An 18,066-nucleotide genomic window follows, 5' to 3' on the forward strand; every position below is an offset into this window, starting at 1 on the left:
GTTTTCTGACAGAAATATATGGGGGTACTTCAAAAAATTCATGAAAAGATTTGTGTTATCTTTTAATTCTGTTTTTCCACAAACTTTTTGAAGTACGCTTGTAAGTGGCTTTGACTCTCTGCTGCTGAGTGGAGAATTGTTTTTGCTCCTCTCTTGGCACGTCAGAGAAGCGGTGTAGGCAAAGCCCCCTTTATAAAAACAGTGATCATCTAATCTCATGAACTCAAGGGGTTATGCTTTCCTTATTTTTTTTGCATAGAATTCACGTCGAAAGCACTACTGTCATTGGACTCCCATTGTGGAATATAGCTACGTTTGATTTTTGGTTAGCTGGTCCCCACCTTTCTTTTTCTCTTAATCAGGAAAAAAAAAAACAAAAAAAAAAACAGGAATGAATATAACATTTAAATTTCATATCCAGGAAACTTTGAAAGCCATTTTCAGGGTCTGTCCTGGAGCTTACTTGGACTTGGCCAGTCCTGCACAGGTCACGCCTCCCTCTTCTTATCCTCTACCTACGGAATTGTGTTGTGCATTCTGAACCCAGCATCTTATAGGGTCCCAAGTCCTCACAGAATTGGATTACCCTTATTCCATGCTCCTCATGAGGACAGGAAAAAGAGGGTGCTAATCTTTCAAGAAGTTTCTAGGAGCACTGAGATGTACGTCTTTTACACAGTATGCTAAGTCCTTGAGCAGGTTAATTAAGTTATTTGGGAATTCTTGTGACTATTTCAGTTAAAAAAGCTTTTAGCAAAGCGAAAGGTGTTTGAATCGTACAGAAATTTTGCCTGCAGTGGGAGTCATCTAATTGGTATTTTTTTAAATCAGACACAAAAGCATAGCAGGTTCAGAAGTATTCTTTAGGCTTTTATTGTTAGATGGTGACTAAATGTGGCAATTACACTTATTATTCATGTCATATGTAGAAATATTTCCATATAGAAATTGGCAGTTAAACCTCATTTTTCTACTTTTAAATATTTTTATTGCATGTATGCATTTTTATTTTTAAAAAAGTGTAAATATTTTGTTACTAGAATAAAGCCTTCTTACTATTTTATCCTTAAGCATAACATTTCCAGTCTGCCACTTTAACCCTTAAAAATGAAAAACTACCAATCAATCTTTCTAGTCTGCATGTAACTGCCTAAAGCTAAAATAAAGCTTTTTCTCAGCGAGTTACGGTAGAAATGAGTTAATATATTGGCAGCAGAATAACCATCAGCAATCAGCCGTTAGCTGTTTACTAATGAGCTCCCAGATGAGTGAAAAAATTTCAGAATCAGTGTTTCACTTCAGGCTGTACATGAACTTAACACTTCAGTTGTAGGAAAAGCAACTTATGTACTATACAAATAAATACTTGTGCTTCATCTCAATAAACTGCAGATCTGGAACGTGTTTGGAGCTCAGTTGTAGATCCATGTTTTAAAAGTAAATGTGCTTTTGGGTGACATCAGGTAAAACCTGTTGCAATTAATCTTATACTGAATTTTATGATTTGATTTTACTTAAAAATAATTGCCGATACTGTTAAGTCTTATAAGAATTTTGAATCTGAAGAATAGGTTATTTTCCAATGAATTATGACTATGTTTGAAAAGAAGAATGAGGTGTGAAACAGTAGGGTTGTACAAAGTATTGGAAAAAAATTGAGAAGAATTATTTTATGGAAAGAAAAATATCCTTTTTTCAGACTAGACTAATAGGTTTATAAAAGACTGATACTCACACTCTTATTCTTCAGTACTAATATCATAATAAGATGATGTCAAAAGAGTATGGAACAAAAAATGTGTCACAAAAGTATAATAAAATCATGGAACATAAAATTGTCATTACAGTATAGTGAAACAAATCACATTACATACTTTGGGGAAAGTAAATAGTTTTAAAAAAGAAACTGTCAGGTTATGACATGAGATGAGAAAGAATGCTGCCAGTCTATTGACAGTTCATCTATAACAACAGAGAAGATAGCTTTAAAATTCAATGTGCTCTACCTGTTTTAGCTTAAAAGAGAACACATTCTTTCTTGATTTTTAATTTATCCTGCTTAGAGATGGTGAAGACTGAGCACTGCTGAAGTGGGTGCTCAGGAAGTAATAAAATGGCAGGAGAAACTAGTCAGAACCAGTCAAGTTTTTGGTATAGTCAAGTTGTAGTTAAAAATAACAATTGCAGGTTTCTTTTCCTCCACCCAAGTTGATTATCATAAATCGCAGATCAGGAGAGCTGGGAGGACTGTCCAGGGTGTCCAGGTCAGTCCCCTGACTGGTAGGAAAGCACAGGGAGGTGGCCACCCGAGGCCTCATCTTCCTGCATTTTTTTTGGCGGCTAGCCCGTACAGGGATCCAAACCCTCAGCCTTGATGTTACAAGGCTGCGCTCTAACCAACTGAACTAACCGGCCAGCCCTCCATCATGTTGCTTGCTCATCTTGTAGCTTCTTGGTGTGGATGGGTAGAGCAGGCGCCAAACCTTGGCTCTCTGCTTTTTGGCCAGTACTGTTTCTCCTACAACAGCAAATGTTTCTCACATGAAGAGGAGCTTTGATAAATATGCACACACACACAACACTTTTCTTTCCTCTCACAATTCTGTTAAAAAGTTATATTTGGTCATGTAGTATGGTTCAAGCTCAAATAAGGAGTTCTTAGAGTTTATTTTCTCTTTATGTACTATTCAGCCATGCTGCTTAAAATCACTGGCAAAATAGAGGCAGACATCTATGTTCAGTAGATAATGTGTACTCTGAATTTGTAAATCGTGTGTGTGTGAGAGAGAGAAGCTAAGTTATTTTCTTTTTCTGTATGCAGGTTTCAGCAAGCAGATGGTGGAAATTCTTCAAAAACATAATATTCAGTTTAGTAGCTTTGATATCTTCTCGGATGAAGAAGTTCGGCAGGGACTCAAAACCTATTCCAATTGGCCTACCTATCCTCAGCTCTATGTTTCTGGAGAGCTTATAGGAGGACTTGACATAATTAAGGTTAGAATTGAGAAGTCTGTACCTTGTAAAGAAATTCCATTTAGAGCATACTTTTTAAAATGCTGTAATAAATCTAAAATACAAATTTCTTAGAATCTCTGTATTAACTAATATCCTGAAATAAATACACAATGTTTCTGATTAGATAATTGATCAGTATTCTGTATTATGGTATGATCAAGGAGATTTATGTTGTAATGAATGTTTTCTTAAACTGACAAATGTGCTTATTGCAGGAACTAGAAGCATCTGAAGAACTAGATACAATTTGCCCTAAAGCTCCCAATTTAGAGGAAAGGTAAGTGTTTTAAAAGTTTCAAGTAGTCTGCCATTTATTATTTAAAGAATAGTTTTCAATACACAATTTTTGTATTGCTCTTTCTATATAGAAATCAGGGATTTGGTGCTTGTGTGCCAGGGATCATAATCTTGTTGTTTGTAGTCAAATTGGTCATGCAAACTTGGGAAGATCTAATTTGGACTGGAGAAACTTTAGCACCTATTGGTGATTATGTGGAGGATATTCTTTGCTTTTATAGAAGTGTCATTGTTTCAGTGGAATGACCAAATTTTGCTTACCTCTCTGCATTTGGAAGCCAGGATTGGTTGTCTTGGTAACTGCTCATTGGCATAAACTCGGCATACTTGTATTTTTTGTATGCAGTCATAATGACTCCTGTAGTCACTGTCCCACCTTAGGACATTGAATGTAATAGGTGTTGAGTGGGAAAAGCTGATGCCATCATCTGTGTAGTACACTCTTAAACAGGCTTTGGACAATTATCGCCTTCCTAAACTTAAAATTAAAGCACATTTTGGAATTGTAAAATCTTTCTTTCTTTGTTTCATGAAGGATCTGTCAGCTTTTTGAGAAGTTGTAGAAATTTTTGACTTTGGTCTATGGCCATACCATGCTGAAAGCACCTGATCTTGTCTGATCTCAGAAGTTAAGCAGGGTTGGGCCTGGTTAGCACTTGGATCAAAACTGCCTGGGAATACCAGGTGCTGTAGGTTTTTTTTTAAAAAAAAAAAAAAGGAAATTTTGGACTTCGGCATGTAGGAAGACTTAAAGGGATTTTCATTGTAATAAATGTGAATTAATGTAGAAATGGAGTTTATTTTGAAATACATCCTCAGGTCAGCCATTTGTAGTCGAGACTCAAGTTTTTAAGGTTGATCTTCCTCTTGAAATTTTCTTGCCATTTTAACATTTTGAGAATTTCTAAAAGTGGTTAATAATAAACACCTCATTTATCTGTCCTTAATAAAATAATCCTCATAAATAGTATTCCATGTGTGTCAAGCTGACCTTTAGGTGCCAAATTTTCTTACGCATTGTCTTGCACCCTTTCCTGGCTTTTTAGTGAGAAAGTGGTGCTCCTAGTCCTTTGGTGACTCTGGGTGTCCTTGCTTGTGGTTTGTTGCTTTAGCCTGGTGATGCCTCCATGGACAGCTGCGCTTTTTATATGCTTGTATTTGCTCTCAGTTTATTTTCCTCTTTTCTGTTGAATGTACTCTGGCTGCTGTTTATGTCCTCATCTCCTTTAGACCCTCTCTGTTTTTCTAATCTGCTGCTTCTAAACATCCTGTGCTCTCAGGCACCAGAAGATAACTGGCTAGAATTATATAGAAAGAAAATACAGTATCGTCTGAGTAATGATTTAAAGGGCTGCTCTTGAGTAAGGTGCAGAATCTGGAGTTCATGGACTTGTGACCTGTTTTGGCAGTGCAGAGTGACCCTTGGTTCCCTGGATCAAGTAGCTGGGTCACTGGGAGAGTGATTTGTGTCAGCATCACGTTCCTGTTTCTCTTACTATTTTTCTGAGAAGGAGCTAATCATACTCTCTTGGAAGTGCAAATGACATAGCTTTGTGCATGATCGTCCATTTCATTTGTGATAACTTTATTTTATCAGGAGATTTTGAGTCATGAATAATCACCTATAGCCCCAGTGGGATGAGGAGAACATGGTGATGTGGCCCCGTGGGCTTAGGTTCTTTAGCGACCCATTCTCCCAACATTAACTTTTCCTGAGATTTGTAACTAAACTTTGGGCCATGTACAGATGATTAAAATTCCTGACAGCAAGTAGATTATGATGTTTGAAAGATTGTGTAAAATATTAAACATAAACTTAAGATGAGAGCATTTGATTTTAGTAGGTGGTGGTAGTTGATGTTCTAAGATTTAACACTTCACCCTCTAAGCGTGACCTTGTGAGCTTTAGGAGTGTAGAGCAGTGCATAGCCTCCCGATGGAAAATGGAGCACTCAGGATCTAGTTCCTGGATTTCTGGGTGGGCTCAACATATAGGCCCCTTATTGAACAATTCCTTGCTGAATTGGTTATTATTATATCTTTTTAGTACTGTGAGTTGATGGGCTTAAATTGCAACTTGAAGGAACATTCGTTGCCTTAAAAGCCATATTGTGTTTTATAGTGGCTTAGGGAGAAAATGAAATAAAGGAAAATGTCAGTGCATTTGCTTGTTTAATACCACTCAAAGCTGTGAACTGTCGTCCTGCTATCCCTCAAATATGTGTGTTACTCATGGAGCGGAGCAGGAGTGGTGTTTAATAATTGAGCTGAGCCATTTTATATCAATTTTCTCTCTTTAGGCTGAAAGTGCTGACAAATAAAGCTTCTGTGATGCTCTTTATGAAAGGAAACAAACAGGTAAAGAACTCAAAAATGGTTTTATTTGTAATTTCTTTTGATGTTAACATCTACAACTAGGGGACGGTTAAATCTTTTTTTCCTAGCTTTAGCTAATGAAACTGTAGTGGTATCAGGAAGTTATCCAGGCCTTAATTGGTGCTTATGGAGATCAAACAAAGTAATCTACATTTTGCTTGACTTTATCATCAACATCTCAGTGGGGTGCATTTCTTTCTGCTGCCAAACTTTGTCAACTGCTATGGTCAACACTGTTCACACTTTACTGGTTCTTGTAGTTGCTATTCCCTTACTCTTTGTTTGAGTTTGAAGCCTAGTATAGTGTGCAAGTAGGTCACTGTACTTCCTGAGTGCAGGGAACCTGACAGTATTCAGGTTTGCACCGCTAGGTCATCCTTTGGAAGTGGCTACAGCATGTGTGATCTGTATGTGTTTGATGAATGAGTAAAACAATCAGCAATTTTTATTTATAATGGGATGGTTCTTAGCTTTTTTGATGAAAGTGCATATTCATTGTGCATCATTTTGAATATCAAGTTTGATCACTCCCACTGATGGTTTGAACAAAACGAATTATCTTTCAGATTGGGATTAGAGTGATAATTTCCCCAAACCAGCCATGTGCATTTATATTGTATTTTGCAGTTTTCATAGGAATTGAATCTCTGTTACTTTACTTAACCAGTCGTGGTAGGCAAGGCTGGACAGAGTTTGGCCTATTTTAGAGATATGGAAACTAGAGCTCTGAAGGGTAAGGCTGATGGGATAAAGAAACTGCCTCACTTATTATCCAAGACACGCTGGGTGAGTGACTTAACTGCAGAGAGCTTCACCTCCCCCTTTTGTAAATGGACATAGTAATACCTCACAGGGCTGTTTTGAGAATCAGGTTGCCATAACTAGTGTGGAAGTTAATATAACTGATACAATGAAACTAATTAGCTAATGTAGCTAATTAGCTAATGTTGTATAATGAAAGTAATAATAACAAGGAAAATCTTAATATAAACTTCAACATGTTGGAATCACTAGGTTTGGACCTAGATTCTTTGACTGGTTTAGTGTATTTATTAAAACAAAATAGAAGTTAATAATTTCCAGTAATGGTAAAGTAACATTTTTTTTCCTCTTGATTGTTTGAAGCAGATTTTATTCTCAAAAAATTTTTTTTTCTGGAAGACCAGAAAGTATTCATACATTTTGTAAACAGAATTATTAGAGCTCTTAAAATGTCTGTGGTGCCAGATCTTTCCTATGAGATTGCTGGGTTTTGGGGTTTGGTGGCATGAAAAAAAAGCATGAGATTTCTGTAACCTCAAAAAAGTTTGGTACTCTGTAATGCAGAGATAAATTTTAAAAAATGGAAGTAAAAGCTGAGTTGGGAACAGGAAAATAGATATTGCACTCATTGCAAAAAGATTAAGTGAGTTAAGATCATTTTGTATGAATGAAGTAAAGAATGAACTGAAGTCTCTGTAGAAAATGTAGGTTTGACTTAGAGGATCTTTTTGACCACAGTGATTATAAGCTACTAGAACACATGTCATCTCAAGTGGTTACAAACCAAAGTAAATCTGTGGGCTGTGTGTTGGGATGATGTCTAGATGGGTCAGTACTTGAAAGAGAGGGGATGTGAAAAAGCCCTAAGAGCTTAGTAAACATAGTAGTGGTTACATTGGACAAGTGCTGTGCTGGTTAACAGAGCATTAGCTACAGACTGCACTGGACAGGCGCTGGGCCGGTTGATAGAGCATTAGCTACAGGCTTCCCTGGACAGACGTGCTGGTTGACAGCATTAGATACAGCCATGGCAATTGGGTCATATAAAAAAATACATAATCTTCATAATTTTTTTTTTTTAATTTAGGAAGCAAAATGTGGATTCAGCAAACAAATTCTGGAAATACTAAATAGTACTGGGTAGGTAAATCTTGTTTTCACATGGTGTATCTTAAAAGTTGCAATTTTTCAGTTCTGCCACTGCTTTTCAGTTATAATGTATATAATCTACTTATATATTTTTATCTGTTTATCGATTTCTGCTAAAATGTTCTGTGAATGCTTTAACTTGGACCAAAATAGAATTTTCTGGCTGGTGTCAACCTATTAATAACATAAAGGATGTTCTTAGGCAACCTTTGAAATAACTATTTGTCTTCGTTCCCAGAGAAAAGTTAGTAACTGAGTTCTCACCACACACAAAGATATTTCAGGGAGAATATACTATAGGTTGCTTTTAAATTTTCTTTTAAAAAAATTCCAGGTTTTAAACAATACACGAAACTGCTGGGCACATGTTAAAGGTCTGTTTGCCTGGATGTGAGAGGCAGGGCAGTGAGGTTGCAGTACTTCTGCCTCTATCTGTGCAGGATGAAACTGCCAGGTGAGAACATTACCATTGATTTTCGTGGTTAAAAACAAAACCACCCTTTAGAGATATTTAACACATGTTCTGTAGGTTTTGTCAAATGTTTTTGCTTATGTCTTCCTTATTTATTACTTCTTTTTATATATTATGTATTCTGACTGTAGCTTTAAATAGATTAGCCAACCCTTGAAATTACAGGGAAAGTAAACTTTGAAATATTTTGGCATTCTTGGGCAGGATTGAAAGTAGTCAGTTGAGCAGCACAGGTTGAATAAAACTTTAGGGACATAAAAAGAAAAATGGTTGATTTCTCAAATTATTGTGACATTTTATAGAGGAGAGTACAGTCAATTTATTGTAATTATGGCCTCGAGTCTGCTCCCATCTTCGCCCATCTTGGGCTGTAGAGGGGAGGCTATCTTGTTCTGGTCATTTTTTATGGCCCACTTTCTTTGTTGTCCCTCTGCTGCAGCTCCACAGTAAGACACACTTGTCCATCCCTGCTCAGGGGACAAGTGTCTTCTGAACCAGACAACGTGGGCCCAACACAGCTTGTCTCTTCAGTGGGATGCCTCTGTACTTGGCTTTCTGTCCCACACCTGTCTAATCCCAGAGCTGGCAACTGTTTTGGGAGATAATGACGTCCCAGCTCCAGAATTGCTAAACACAATCGGCTCTATGATGAGCAAAGCCTTTGGGGACCTCTGAGCTTTTTCTAACTTGAACAGTCTATGATCTTGCTGGGAGTCCATAAGTACATGGAGAAAGCTGCTTTTTATTCTTTACTCTCCATTTTTACTTTTCTTTCAGTAGCCAAAATATACATGCACTCAGGAGCTGAGAACCAAGCGTAGAAGAGTACTTAAAAAAGTATGTGGAAAATGTAATTCAAAGAGAATATGAATCTTTCCATGAAGTTTTTGAAGACCCCTCATATATTGAGGTGTGAAAGGCCCCCTTTACAAATAAATTTTTAGGAGATGTATTGGCTGATAAGACTTTACATACTTACATACACTTGTGCCCAATACTTCCTAGATCCTCCTAGATCCTTTATAGATAGTTCCGTAACTCATTTTTATCATTGTTAAGTAATATGCCTCCTTTAGTTCAACTTGAATGAAGACTTACATTGTGTTTTTTTTTTCTTTTTCTTTCAAATCTTTTTTTGCTCTTTTAAACATTCTTTTTTGTTATTTCCACCTGATTTATCTTGTCATCTCATTTTTTTTTGACTATTCCCTGCATCATGGACAGTTTTCTTAGGAACTTACTAAGTAAGCAGAACTTCCCTATGAAGGTGGTTTCAGTTTTATGGAAAGTCTGGTTGTTTTTTGTATGTGGTGATTTTTTTTTGGCCAACTTTGGGAACTGCACCTATGCCCACAGTAGCCCTGCAAGGATTTAGTCATCCATGCTTGCTGATTCCCAGTCATCCATGCTTGCTGATTCCCTGACCACCTTACAGCAAAATACTTCTGGGTAGAAACAGTTGGATTTCATGCAGTGATTTTCCGTTCTTTATACAAGTCTTGTTCATTACACATCATAAAGCCACAAAACTTTCCTTGATCTTATGTATATTAAGAACAGCATGTGTTCAGAAGGAAGCACATCTCCCTAAGGTGGAGTGAGTGTTGTTATTGTGTCGGCTGATAAGTTCTTCCAGCATCCATCCACGGGCATCCCCTCTCCATCCTGCTCAATAAGCATCAGCCCACAGTGGGGTGGAGCTAGAAGTGGGGTGGGACTGTCCCATTAATGACAGGCTTGTGTGAATGGTGAGTATGGGTCTAACCCCAGGGTTGGCAAACTGCAGCTGGCCTGCTATCTGTGTAGATAAAGTTGTATTGAACTTCATTGGTGCACTGTCTGCGGCTGCCTCTGTGCACGACACAGCAGAGTTGAGCGGTTACAACAGAGACTGCCTGTCCTGCAAAGCCTCAAATGTTTACCATCTCACTCTTTAAGAAAAAAGTTTGTTGACCCCTGCTCTAACCCAATATTGTCTAGAGAAAAATCCAGATAAGTTTGTGTCTTGGGATGACTCATTCTGTGTAGTACCAGACAGATTAAGAAGTAAAATCGTTTTTGTTGGTCATCAGTAAATTTTGTTAGCAGTGAACTAGTTTGTTTCTTGACTATTTTAAAAAAACCAGATAAGTTTTACAATTTTGTTTAAAACTATTTCCTGTTAAAATGTTTTCTCTTTTTTAGTGTTGAATATGAAACATTTGATATATTGGAAGATGAAGAAGTAAGTTCCGTGTTTTATGTGTTGTCCTTGTCTTAGCTTTAATCATAAGAGTCTGATAGGAAGGTTTCAGGGTTCCTCTTTTTTTTTTTAAAGGTTCGGCAAGGATTAAAAGCTTACTCAAATTGGCCCACATACCCTCAGCTGTATGTAAAAGGGGAGCTTGTTGGAGGATTGGATATTGTTAAGGTAAGATCAGTTCATCTGCTATCCTAAAGACTGAACATTTTGGCATGCTAAAAAATTATAATTACATATTGAATGGAAACTTTGGGGTTGTCCACGACTCCTTTCTTTTCCAGCCTCATATTTGGACTTCTAGACCAGTGTTCCTGTGTCTGTGCATAGTACCCTGTCACTGCACTGTCCCTTCCATGCCCAACTGTTCTTACTCCCTCCTACCTGCTCCAGGCAGATCATCTGGTCTGTCTTCCCATGGGGTGATCCTCCCTGTCACTTGGGGTCCTGTTGAGATCCTCCTTCAGCTCCCTCCCAGTCAACTGCTGGCCACAGTCCAAACTCTGTAACTTGGCATTCAGAGAAGCTTAGACTGTGGCCAAGCTTATAAAATTTTAGTTTTACTCACACGGCACTAAATCCTGCAGAATATTTTTCTATATTTTCCTGCAGAATATTTTTCCATATTTTCCTGCCTTTCAGCATTTCTTTGCCCTGTTCTCTTGGCTTTGGATTTCATTGCATATTCTATATGTAAATCTGTTTTCTATATCCTTTGAGGCCCAACTTGTCTATGAATCTTTTACAGATTCTTCCAGCCAGAAATGTTTGCCTGGCCTGCAAAGCCTGACATTTTCATATTATTTTATTTTTACATTATACTTACTGTTTTCTTGTGTCATTTGCATCTGCCTTACATGCACTTGGGGTGTGGGGTGAAGAGGAAGAGCACCCGGCCTTGGCAGGAGGCACGAGACCCAGTGCCCGTGCGGCCCTGCCTGCTGTCCAGAGTCACTGACCTTGGTCTCCCAAAAGAAAAATGCGAGTCCCTCTTTGGTTTTCAGGTGCTAGGAAATCTGTTAACTATTACATTGTAAGCATATTTAGAAAAGACTTCATTTCGTATACACCTTTGAGTCTTTCCTGATGCTCTGTGCATTCTAGGAGCTCAATAAGTGATTGTTGGATGGATGAAAGACTTTAATTTACTTCTTTGGCTTGCTTTAAGTAAACTCTGAGTTTTACATGGACATGACTTTTCTTGTGTTTATTTTCTTACATTTGATTTAACTTAGGGCAGCTCCAAGTACTAGCACCTGTGTGCTTCATTGCTCTGTTGGTTAGCCCAAAACAATAAGTGGAAGCTGTAGCTTTATTCCCCCAAACTCTCTGCCCTACCCCAGACCCACCCTGGGCATTGTGCTGAGGAGGAGGGTGGCAATGGAGTGGGCATAGCAGAGGACTGAGCAGGGCTCCGCTTGAGAAGTGTGAACCAAACTGTCACCAAATGTGGGCTGGCGGAGGCTGCTCCAGGGCCCATGCCCGTGAGAGTGCCTCAGGCCTTCTTCTTGTCCAGTTGGTCAGAGAGTTTCTGTGAGGTCAGATCTCTGGCTTTTTAAGTGGAAAGCAAGTGGTAAGTAGTACTACTTTTAGTTATGTTGTAAAATAAAAAGTTTTTGACATAGGCTTTTGTAAAGTGAAGGAACCTCTAGCCGAATGCTGAAGTGGCATCAATACTTTGGACCAATATGTTTTATAAAAACGGGGCTTGAGCTCCTTTGACTGCAGAGGCTGTTTTTATCCTTTGGTTGCATCTGTGCAAGTTTTTTTTCCTGCCGAGTTCCAAGTTTGATATCACATTTCTTAAACAAGTCAGTGAGGCATTTTTCCTAGTAAACTGTCTCATTCCTGGAGGAAAAAAATGTTGAACACTGTAGCTTTTGAATAGCCCTGAAGCAACAAAAATAGATCTGCATTTGTTACTTTTTATGTGTGTGTAATAAACATTTTTTTTTTTTTTTTTTTTCGTGACCGGCACTCAGCCAGTGAGTGCACCAGTCAGTCCTATATAGGATCCGAACCCGCGGCGGGAGTGTCGCCGCGCTCCCAGAGCAGCACTCTACCAAGTGCGCCACGGGCTCGGCCCATAAACATATTTTTATAAGACACAAACAGTCTTCAAACTCCAAGTACTCTTGAGCCTGCTCTTGTCTCAGTGTTTGAAAGCCTGTACCTTAGCCATTGATAACTCTTGGGACGATAAAATCAATAAATCTCATTTAATTCTAAAGCTAAGTTGTGTGGGTAACTTCTTTTTAGTTATATTCACCTAAGAACATATACATTTGGAAATTTGTGATATTAACATTTTTCCTTGAGAAAGGATATGTGGGAAAGCTTTCACATTGCCATTTTGGTCTCTTTCTTGCAGAGTGCAGTTCTTCATCTTTTAGTTCAGTTAAACCGTGTTCCAGATGGGCTAATTCTGGCTGGCCTCTGTTGAAGCATTGAATATTTTTTTGTTGAACAAGTGATTGAATAAATGAATGAATGATTCAGTCAATCTAGCGTCCTGAAAAAAAATAGCTAGTAATATGTTCTGAGCGAGGTAATCTTGCCTGTGAAGAGTGAACAGTTCACTACTGCAATTGCAGGATGTTTGGACTTAAGACAGTTTGTTGGGAGATATTTGGGATATTTAGATCAGGCTGCTGTCAACTGCTGGTGATGACAGTGAGGAGAATGGCTTAAAAGCACCTACAGCAGGTGCTCACGTGGCTTACCTCATGTCATTCCCTCAGCAGCCTCCAAGAGGATTCTTTTTTTGTGGGCAGCTGGCTGGTATGGGGATCTGAACCTTTGACCTTGGTGTTACAAAGCAGCACTCTAATCACCTGAGCTAACTGGCCAGCCCCGAGAGAAGAATTCTTATTCCCAGTTGGTAGATGAGGAAACACAGACAAGGAGAAGTCAGGTGAGCTGTCCACCATCTTGTAGCTAGTGAGCTGTAGAGTCCAGAGTCTACCTGAGGGCAGCCAGCTCTTCCCACTGAGCCGCGTGGCCTGCTGCCTTCTCAGTGTGTGCGCAGGAAAGTCCCGCTAGGTCCAGGGCTGCAGCAGAATGTCTCCTTATTAAGCAGGCAAAAGAGGATCCCAAGACATTACTGAAAGTTGTCTGGATTTTTGTATGACAAAATCACGCCTATTTGGTTTTAATCCAGAGAGGAGTTTGTGTGGATTTTAGTGGTTTTATTGATGGATGTTTTTGCTGCTTAGTGCCAACCTGAAATGTTACAACAAATTAAATGTTTGTTTCAAACTAGAAAATCTTATATATCCTTTATTTGCACATTTTAAACATAATGGCTGTACTCTAAATTTAAATCTGAAAAACAGGTACAAAAAGTATACAGCCTGCTCTACAGTTTGAATTAACCTAGTGGCAGCTCTTTTGGTGCTGCATCTCTGTTTCTGAATTATTACATCTTTTTAGTGGTTTTTGGTCTTTACATTTTACTGGTACTATATAGCTTTTCCTGAGACATGGACATATTCCCAGTTGGAATGAAATAGTGAAGCCTTTTTACTCTCGAGGAGCAGGTGTTGTGTTCAGGTAGACTTTCAACACCACATTGCTGCTTTCCTCCACCTTGCACATTGCTTGATTTTTTTTTTTTCTTTTTACTTATTTATTGCTATAATTTAAATAGGGGGCTTTATTTTTTGCTCCAGTTGCTGTGTTTGCTAATACTAAACAACCTGTTGGTTTTAGAATACCTTTTTAACTTTATAATCTTATCGTGTATTCAGTTTTATGGCAAAATACTTAGAGTGCTGGAAGACTGGAGTTTTAATACAGTAGGTGTTTCTTTTGGTCTCGTATATAGATGCAAGCTGTGATTGTTTAGATGTTTTCATTTTTTATATATGCATGTACATATTATTATTATTGTTTTTATTTTTAGGAACTGAAAGAAAATGGTGAATTGCTGCCTATACTGAAAGGAGAAAATTAATAAATGTTAAACTTGGTGCCCAATTATTGCAAGAAATATTTAATTACCATGGAGCAGTTCATGATTTAGTCCTCAGAAGTGGACTAGGAATAGAAAAATGCTTCTTACCTAGTACACAAATATGCTTTGTGTATTTCACAAGGTTGTGCTAAATAAATGTATGTTATGTTTTTTCCACCAAAAATAGAATGCAATAAACATCTTTAAAGTCAATTAAAAATAATTGTGTAAGAAAAGTGTATCTTTACAGTGATGTTACCATACAGTTAACCCACTTTAAATCTTTTTTTCTTAATGTGGGCATTTTGTAGCAGTTAAGAAAGGCAGTCTTCAGAAAATGGAGAACTTGCAACAGAGAACAGTACCCAGCAGTGTTTAGAACAACTCATTTGCCAAGCCAATGGCTCCCCTCACTGGCAAAAGAGCTCTTTACAGCTTTGGAAAAATTAAATTGAACATATTTTTCTGATGGCATTGCTGAGCTTGGCACTGGTACAATTGGGAAGGCAGTGTAGAATGTCTGCATATTCAGGCTCATTTAAGAAAGCAGCAGTAATGCATCACCAAGAAACATTTGAGGGAGATGGTTTCGCATCGAGTATGTTGCAGCAAGCCCTTTTGTCATAACATCATGCCAAAAATCAGAAAGGTGTTGCCAGTTTGTTTTAAGCATCACAACTTATTTTGATCATTGTTATGAACATAACGATTTAGCTCTTCAAATAGTTTGAGAACATTCTGAGGTCCATGAAAATTTCAACAGTGTTTTTTGATCCTGGATCTAACATACTTGAAACTTAGTTGCTGCACTAGGATTCTATGGTGCAGGCCTTAAACAGTATGGCTAAATTCACCTCCATGGTTCCAGTTTTTTTTGATACCTGTGGCACATATTGTCTTCGTTAAATTACCCCAGCCTCTTGATCTGGGCAGTTAAGACTCTGCAGTATTGTTTGGTGGAGGTAAGGAAAGAGGAGCAACACTCAGTAATTCAGAGCAGCAGAGGAGGAGGAAATGCATACATTCCTAGGGAGGGCCAGCCCATCGCCAGAGCACTGCTGTCGCTGTCTCTTCAGCTCAGACAGCTCCCTTCTCTGTTTTGATTGTGTAATGAGAGAGCTGATTTGTGTCAGGTGCTGTTACAAGGGGGGCAGTCTGCTCAAGTCATAAAGCTGGATGTGGCCTTGCTTCCTACTAGGAGTTAGGAGGCCCACGATGGTGGGTGTTCTTGCTACTGTGTGTAAGTAGATAAGGCTCTTTTGGGCATAGGCCCATGAGAACTACTTTTTTCATTTAAAATGAAAATCTTTGTATAAGTAAAACTTTTAAAATGCAGATGGAAATAGAACTCTAATTGAAATATCATTAAGCTGTTGGCTTCAGGGATGTGTGTGAGCCACGGAAGGAGGGTCCATAATTTTCTCGTATATTTATCCCAAACTTAAATTACTTACATCTTGCTTTTCTCTATCTACAAATACCACCTGTCCTGTTATATTTTCTACTAAGTCTACTTTTAATTTCACCTTACCCTAAGCAAAAATATCTTTGCTATCACAGATTTGATAAGCTAGTTTTCGCCCACCCCCATGCATGTTCAAATACACAAAATGTGTAACTTATAAATGCCTACCTCCAATTTGGGAAATGCTGTTCTAGCCCGAGGCTGTTGCTCTGATAAGGTGATGTGGTTGGTGCACTTTAGGAAGACCTCAGTTCCCTGTGGTTGACTCTTGGGTGACACAAGACATCATTGATGTCATCCTCTGTTGAGCATACTGGTTTGAGTCAGGATGAGTGTTGAGAGTTTGCTGGGACTTGTCACTGTTTCTTGCATCAGTTTATCCTTTGTTTCCTCTTAAATTCTGGTAGTCGCTGGCTTCAGTTAAGTTGGAGTGACAGTAAAGCATATTTCTATTTACAGATATTTCTGGCTAAATGTTGGGAAGGTCCAGAGATCTTGTTCATGCAAACTGATTGATAGCCATTCCTAACCTGATTTTATTAGGTATATTTTGGAAAGTAAAGTAAGATTTTGGGGCTCAGCTGAACTTTTCTTTATCAAGTTTTCTAACAAAAGAGAACTTGTGAATGGTTTTTTGAGCCAGCCTGCCTTTATAGAAATGTCTTCTCAGAATTAAAGTCCTCTTGCTGATTCACAAATCCTAGAGACAAAGTTGTTCTTAGCATTTGAGAAATCCTTTCAGTTCACAAGGAGAGATGACAGTGCCACTTGGATGTTGCCCCAAGCGTGATGCTTCATTTGGGTGCTTGTAGTGGGAGGGAACTTCCAGGTAGGTGTTTTATGGAGGGTTTTGGTGACTTTGGATATTTTGGAGGAGTAAGGAGTACATGTCTGGGCACACTTGAATTCTGACAGGTACCACCACGCTACTGGAGAGCAGGGATCCTGGGGCTGGGCTGCCTGTGCCACCTCTGCCAGCCCCTCGCTTCTTCTCCTCCTGTGCTCGAGTCTGTGCAATGGAGCTCTTCCTCACAAGCCACGGGACTGGGGACAGTAAAGAAGTGAAACGTGGAAGGCATGTAGGACAGAGCTGGCACCGTCTAGTAGGCTCTTGGTGAGGGTAGCTGCTGTTACGACTCTATGTGCCTGTTAGCTCTTGGACATCAAACCTCACTTGTCAGGATTGCTCTTCTAGAAAGTAAAGAATTGTTAAATAGGAACCTCATATAGTTAACTCCTCTTGACTTGTGGGTGCCTGGAAGTAACTTCTTTGTGAGGGAAGTGTTCTTGTGGAATTGTTATTCACTTTGGAGACATGAGCCTGCAGGAATGGACTTTTTCCCCCTACTCTGATTTTGCTTTATAATCAAAAATGGAAAGAAAAAATGAAACCAATGGAAGAGCCTAGGTAGGTTGTGAAATTCTCCTCTGTGGGGGAGGAACTGGGGGAGATAGAGTGATTTGCTCAAGGGCACAGCTGTAGGGTTGAGCTGGGATTTCTGTCCAGGATTGAGTGACTCCCAAACCTGAGGTTCACCTCCCATGAGGCCTCCCCAGCAGAGGTGTGTGGAAGCAAGTTGCTTCATACCTGTGGTGAGGAGCTTGGTGACTTGCCAGGATTCTTGCTGTCGCTGTGGCCGAAGTTTGTTCCTTTTCCGGGCATGTTGTATCATTGCTATAATAATGCCAGTGCCTCTTGTTAAAATAACAGGGTCGTGTGGGTTGGCTTAGCCCCCATGTAACTCAGGTGTTCTTGCCTTCTATTGTTGGGCTGCTGAGCCTTGCAGAGCTGCCCCTGAACTGCACGGAGGGTGGTGGCCCCTGCTCTATCCCCAGCATCTGGACTGATTGTTCATTTTCTCAAGGAGGAAGAAAAAAAATCACTTGCCGTTTTCAATCCTTAGAAAAATGTTTATTTAATCCTATTGAGGAGTTTGAAATTGAGACTTAGATTTTAAAATCAGTAAGCATATTTTTATAATTAGAAAATCTCATTTTAATAATTTAAAACTACATTCTAGTTATGAAAATAACTTTAATTAATTCCTGAAACAGCACTTGGCTCTGGTAATCATTACCTGTCTCATTGAGAAGAATTATACAAATAAGACCTATCCCAGCAGTTAAATTGCAAGTTAAAAGCCTAAGGTTATATTATGAAACTTGTAATTAATATGAAACTGATTTAATTTTAAAATTAAGATTGGTTTTCTTAAATTTGACAATTGGTACTTGTTATCAAAATTCAAACCTTTTCTTTAAATAAAAGTAGTTTGATTTTTTGCGGGTAAATTCACTGTTTTATACACCTTTCAGATGTTGAGTTCTAGTAATGG

At 38.6% G+C, this 18,066-nt stretch overlaps 1 protein-coding gene and 1 pseudogene across 1 annotated transcript in view; both read left to right on the plus strand.

Annotated features, from left to right (window-relative positions):
* Positions 1–14,466, plus strand: part of GLRX3 (glutaredoxin 3) — a 33,952-nt gene extending 19,486 nt beyond the window's left edge. The window contains exons 5-11 of the mRNA XM_063102825.1: positions 2,822–2,994; positions 3,231–3,292; positions 5,613–5,670; positions 7,538–7,590; positions 10,256–10,295; positions 10,389–10,481; positions 14,215–14,466. Of these exons, the coding sequence (XP_062958895.1) occupies positions 2,822–2,994; positions 3,231–3,292; positions 5,613–5,670; positions 7,538–7,590; positions 10,256–10,295; positions 10,389–10,481; positions 14,215–14,265 (530 nt within the window). The 3' untranslated portion in view covers positions 14,266–14,466. The remainder of the gene's footprint in view (positions 1–2,821; positions 2,995–3,230; positions 3,293–5,612; positions 5,671–7,537; positions 7,591–10,255; positions 10,296–10,388; positions 10,482–14,214) is intronic.
* LOC134382887 (5S ribosomal RNA) lies at positions 3,891–4,008 on the plus strand (annotated as a pseudogene).
* Positions 14,467–18,066: the final 3,600 nt, after the last annotated feature.

This window comes from Cynocephalus volans, chromosome 7 (assembly GCF_027409185.1).
Source record: "Cynocephalus volans isolate mCynVol1 chromosome 7, mCynVol1.pri, whole genome shotgun sequence".
NCBI classification, from domain to species: domain Eukaryota; kingdom Metazoa; phylum Chordata; class Mammalia; order Dermoptera; family Cynocephalidae; genus Cynocephalus; species Cynocephalus volans.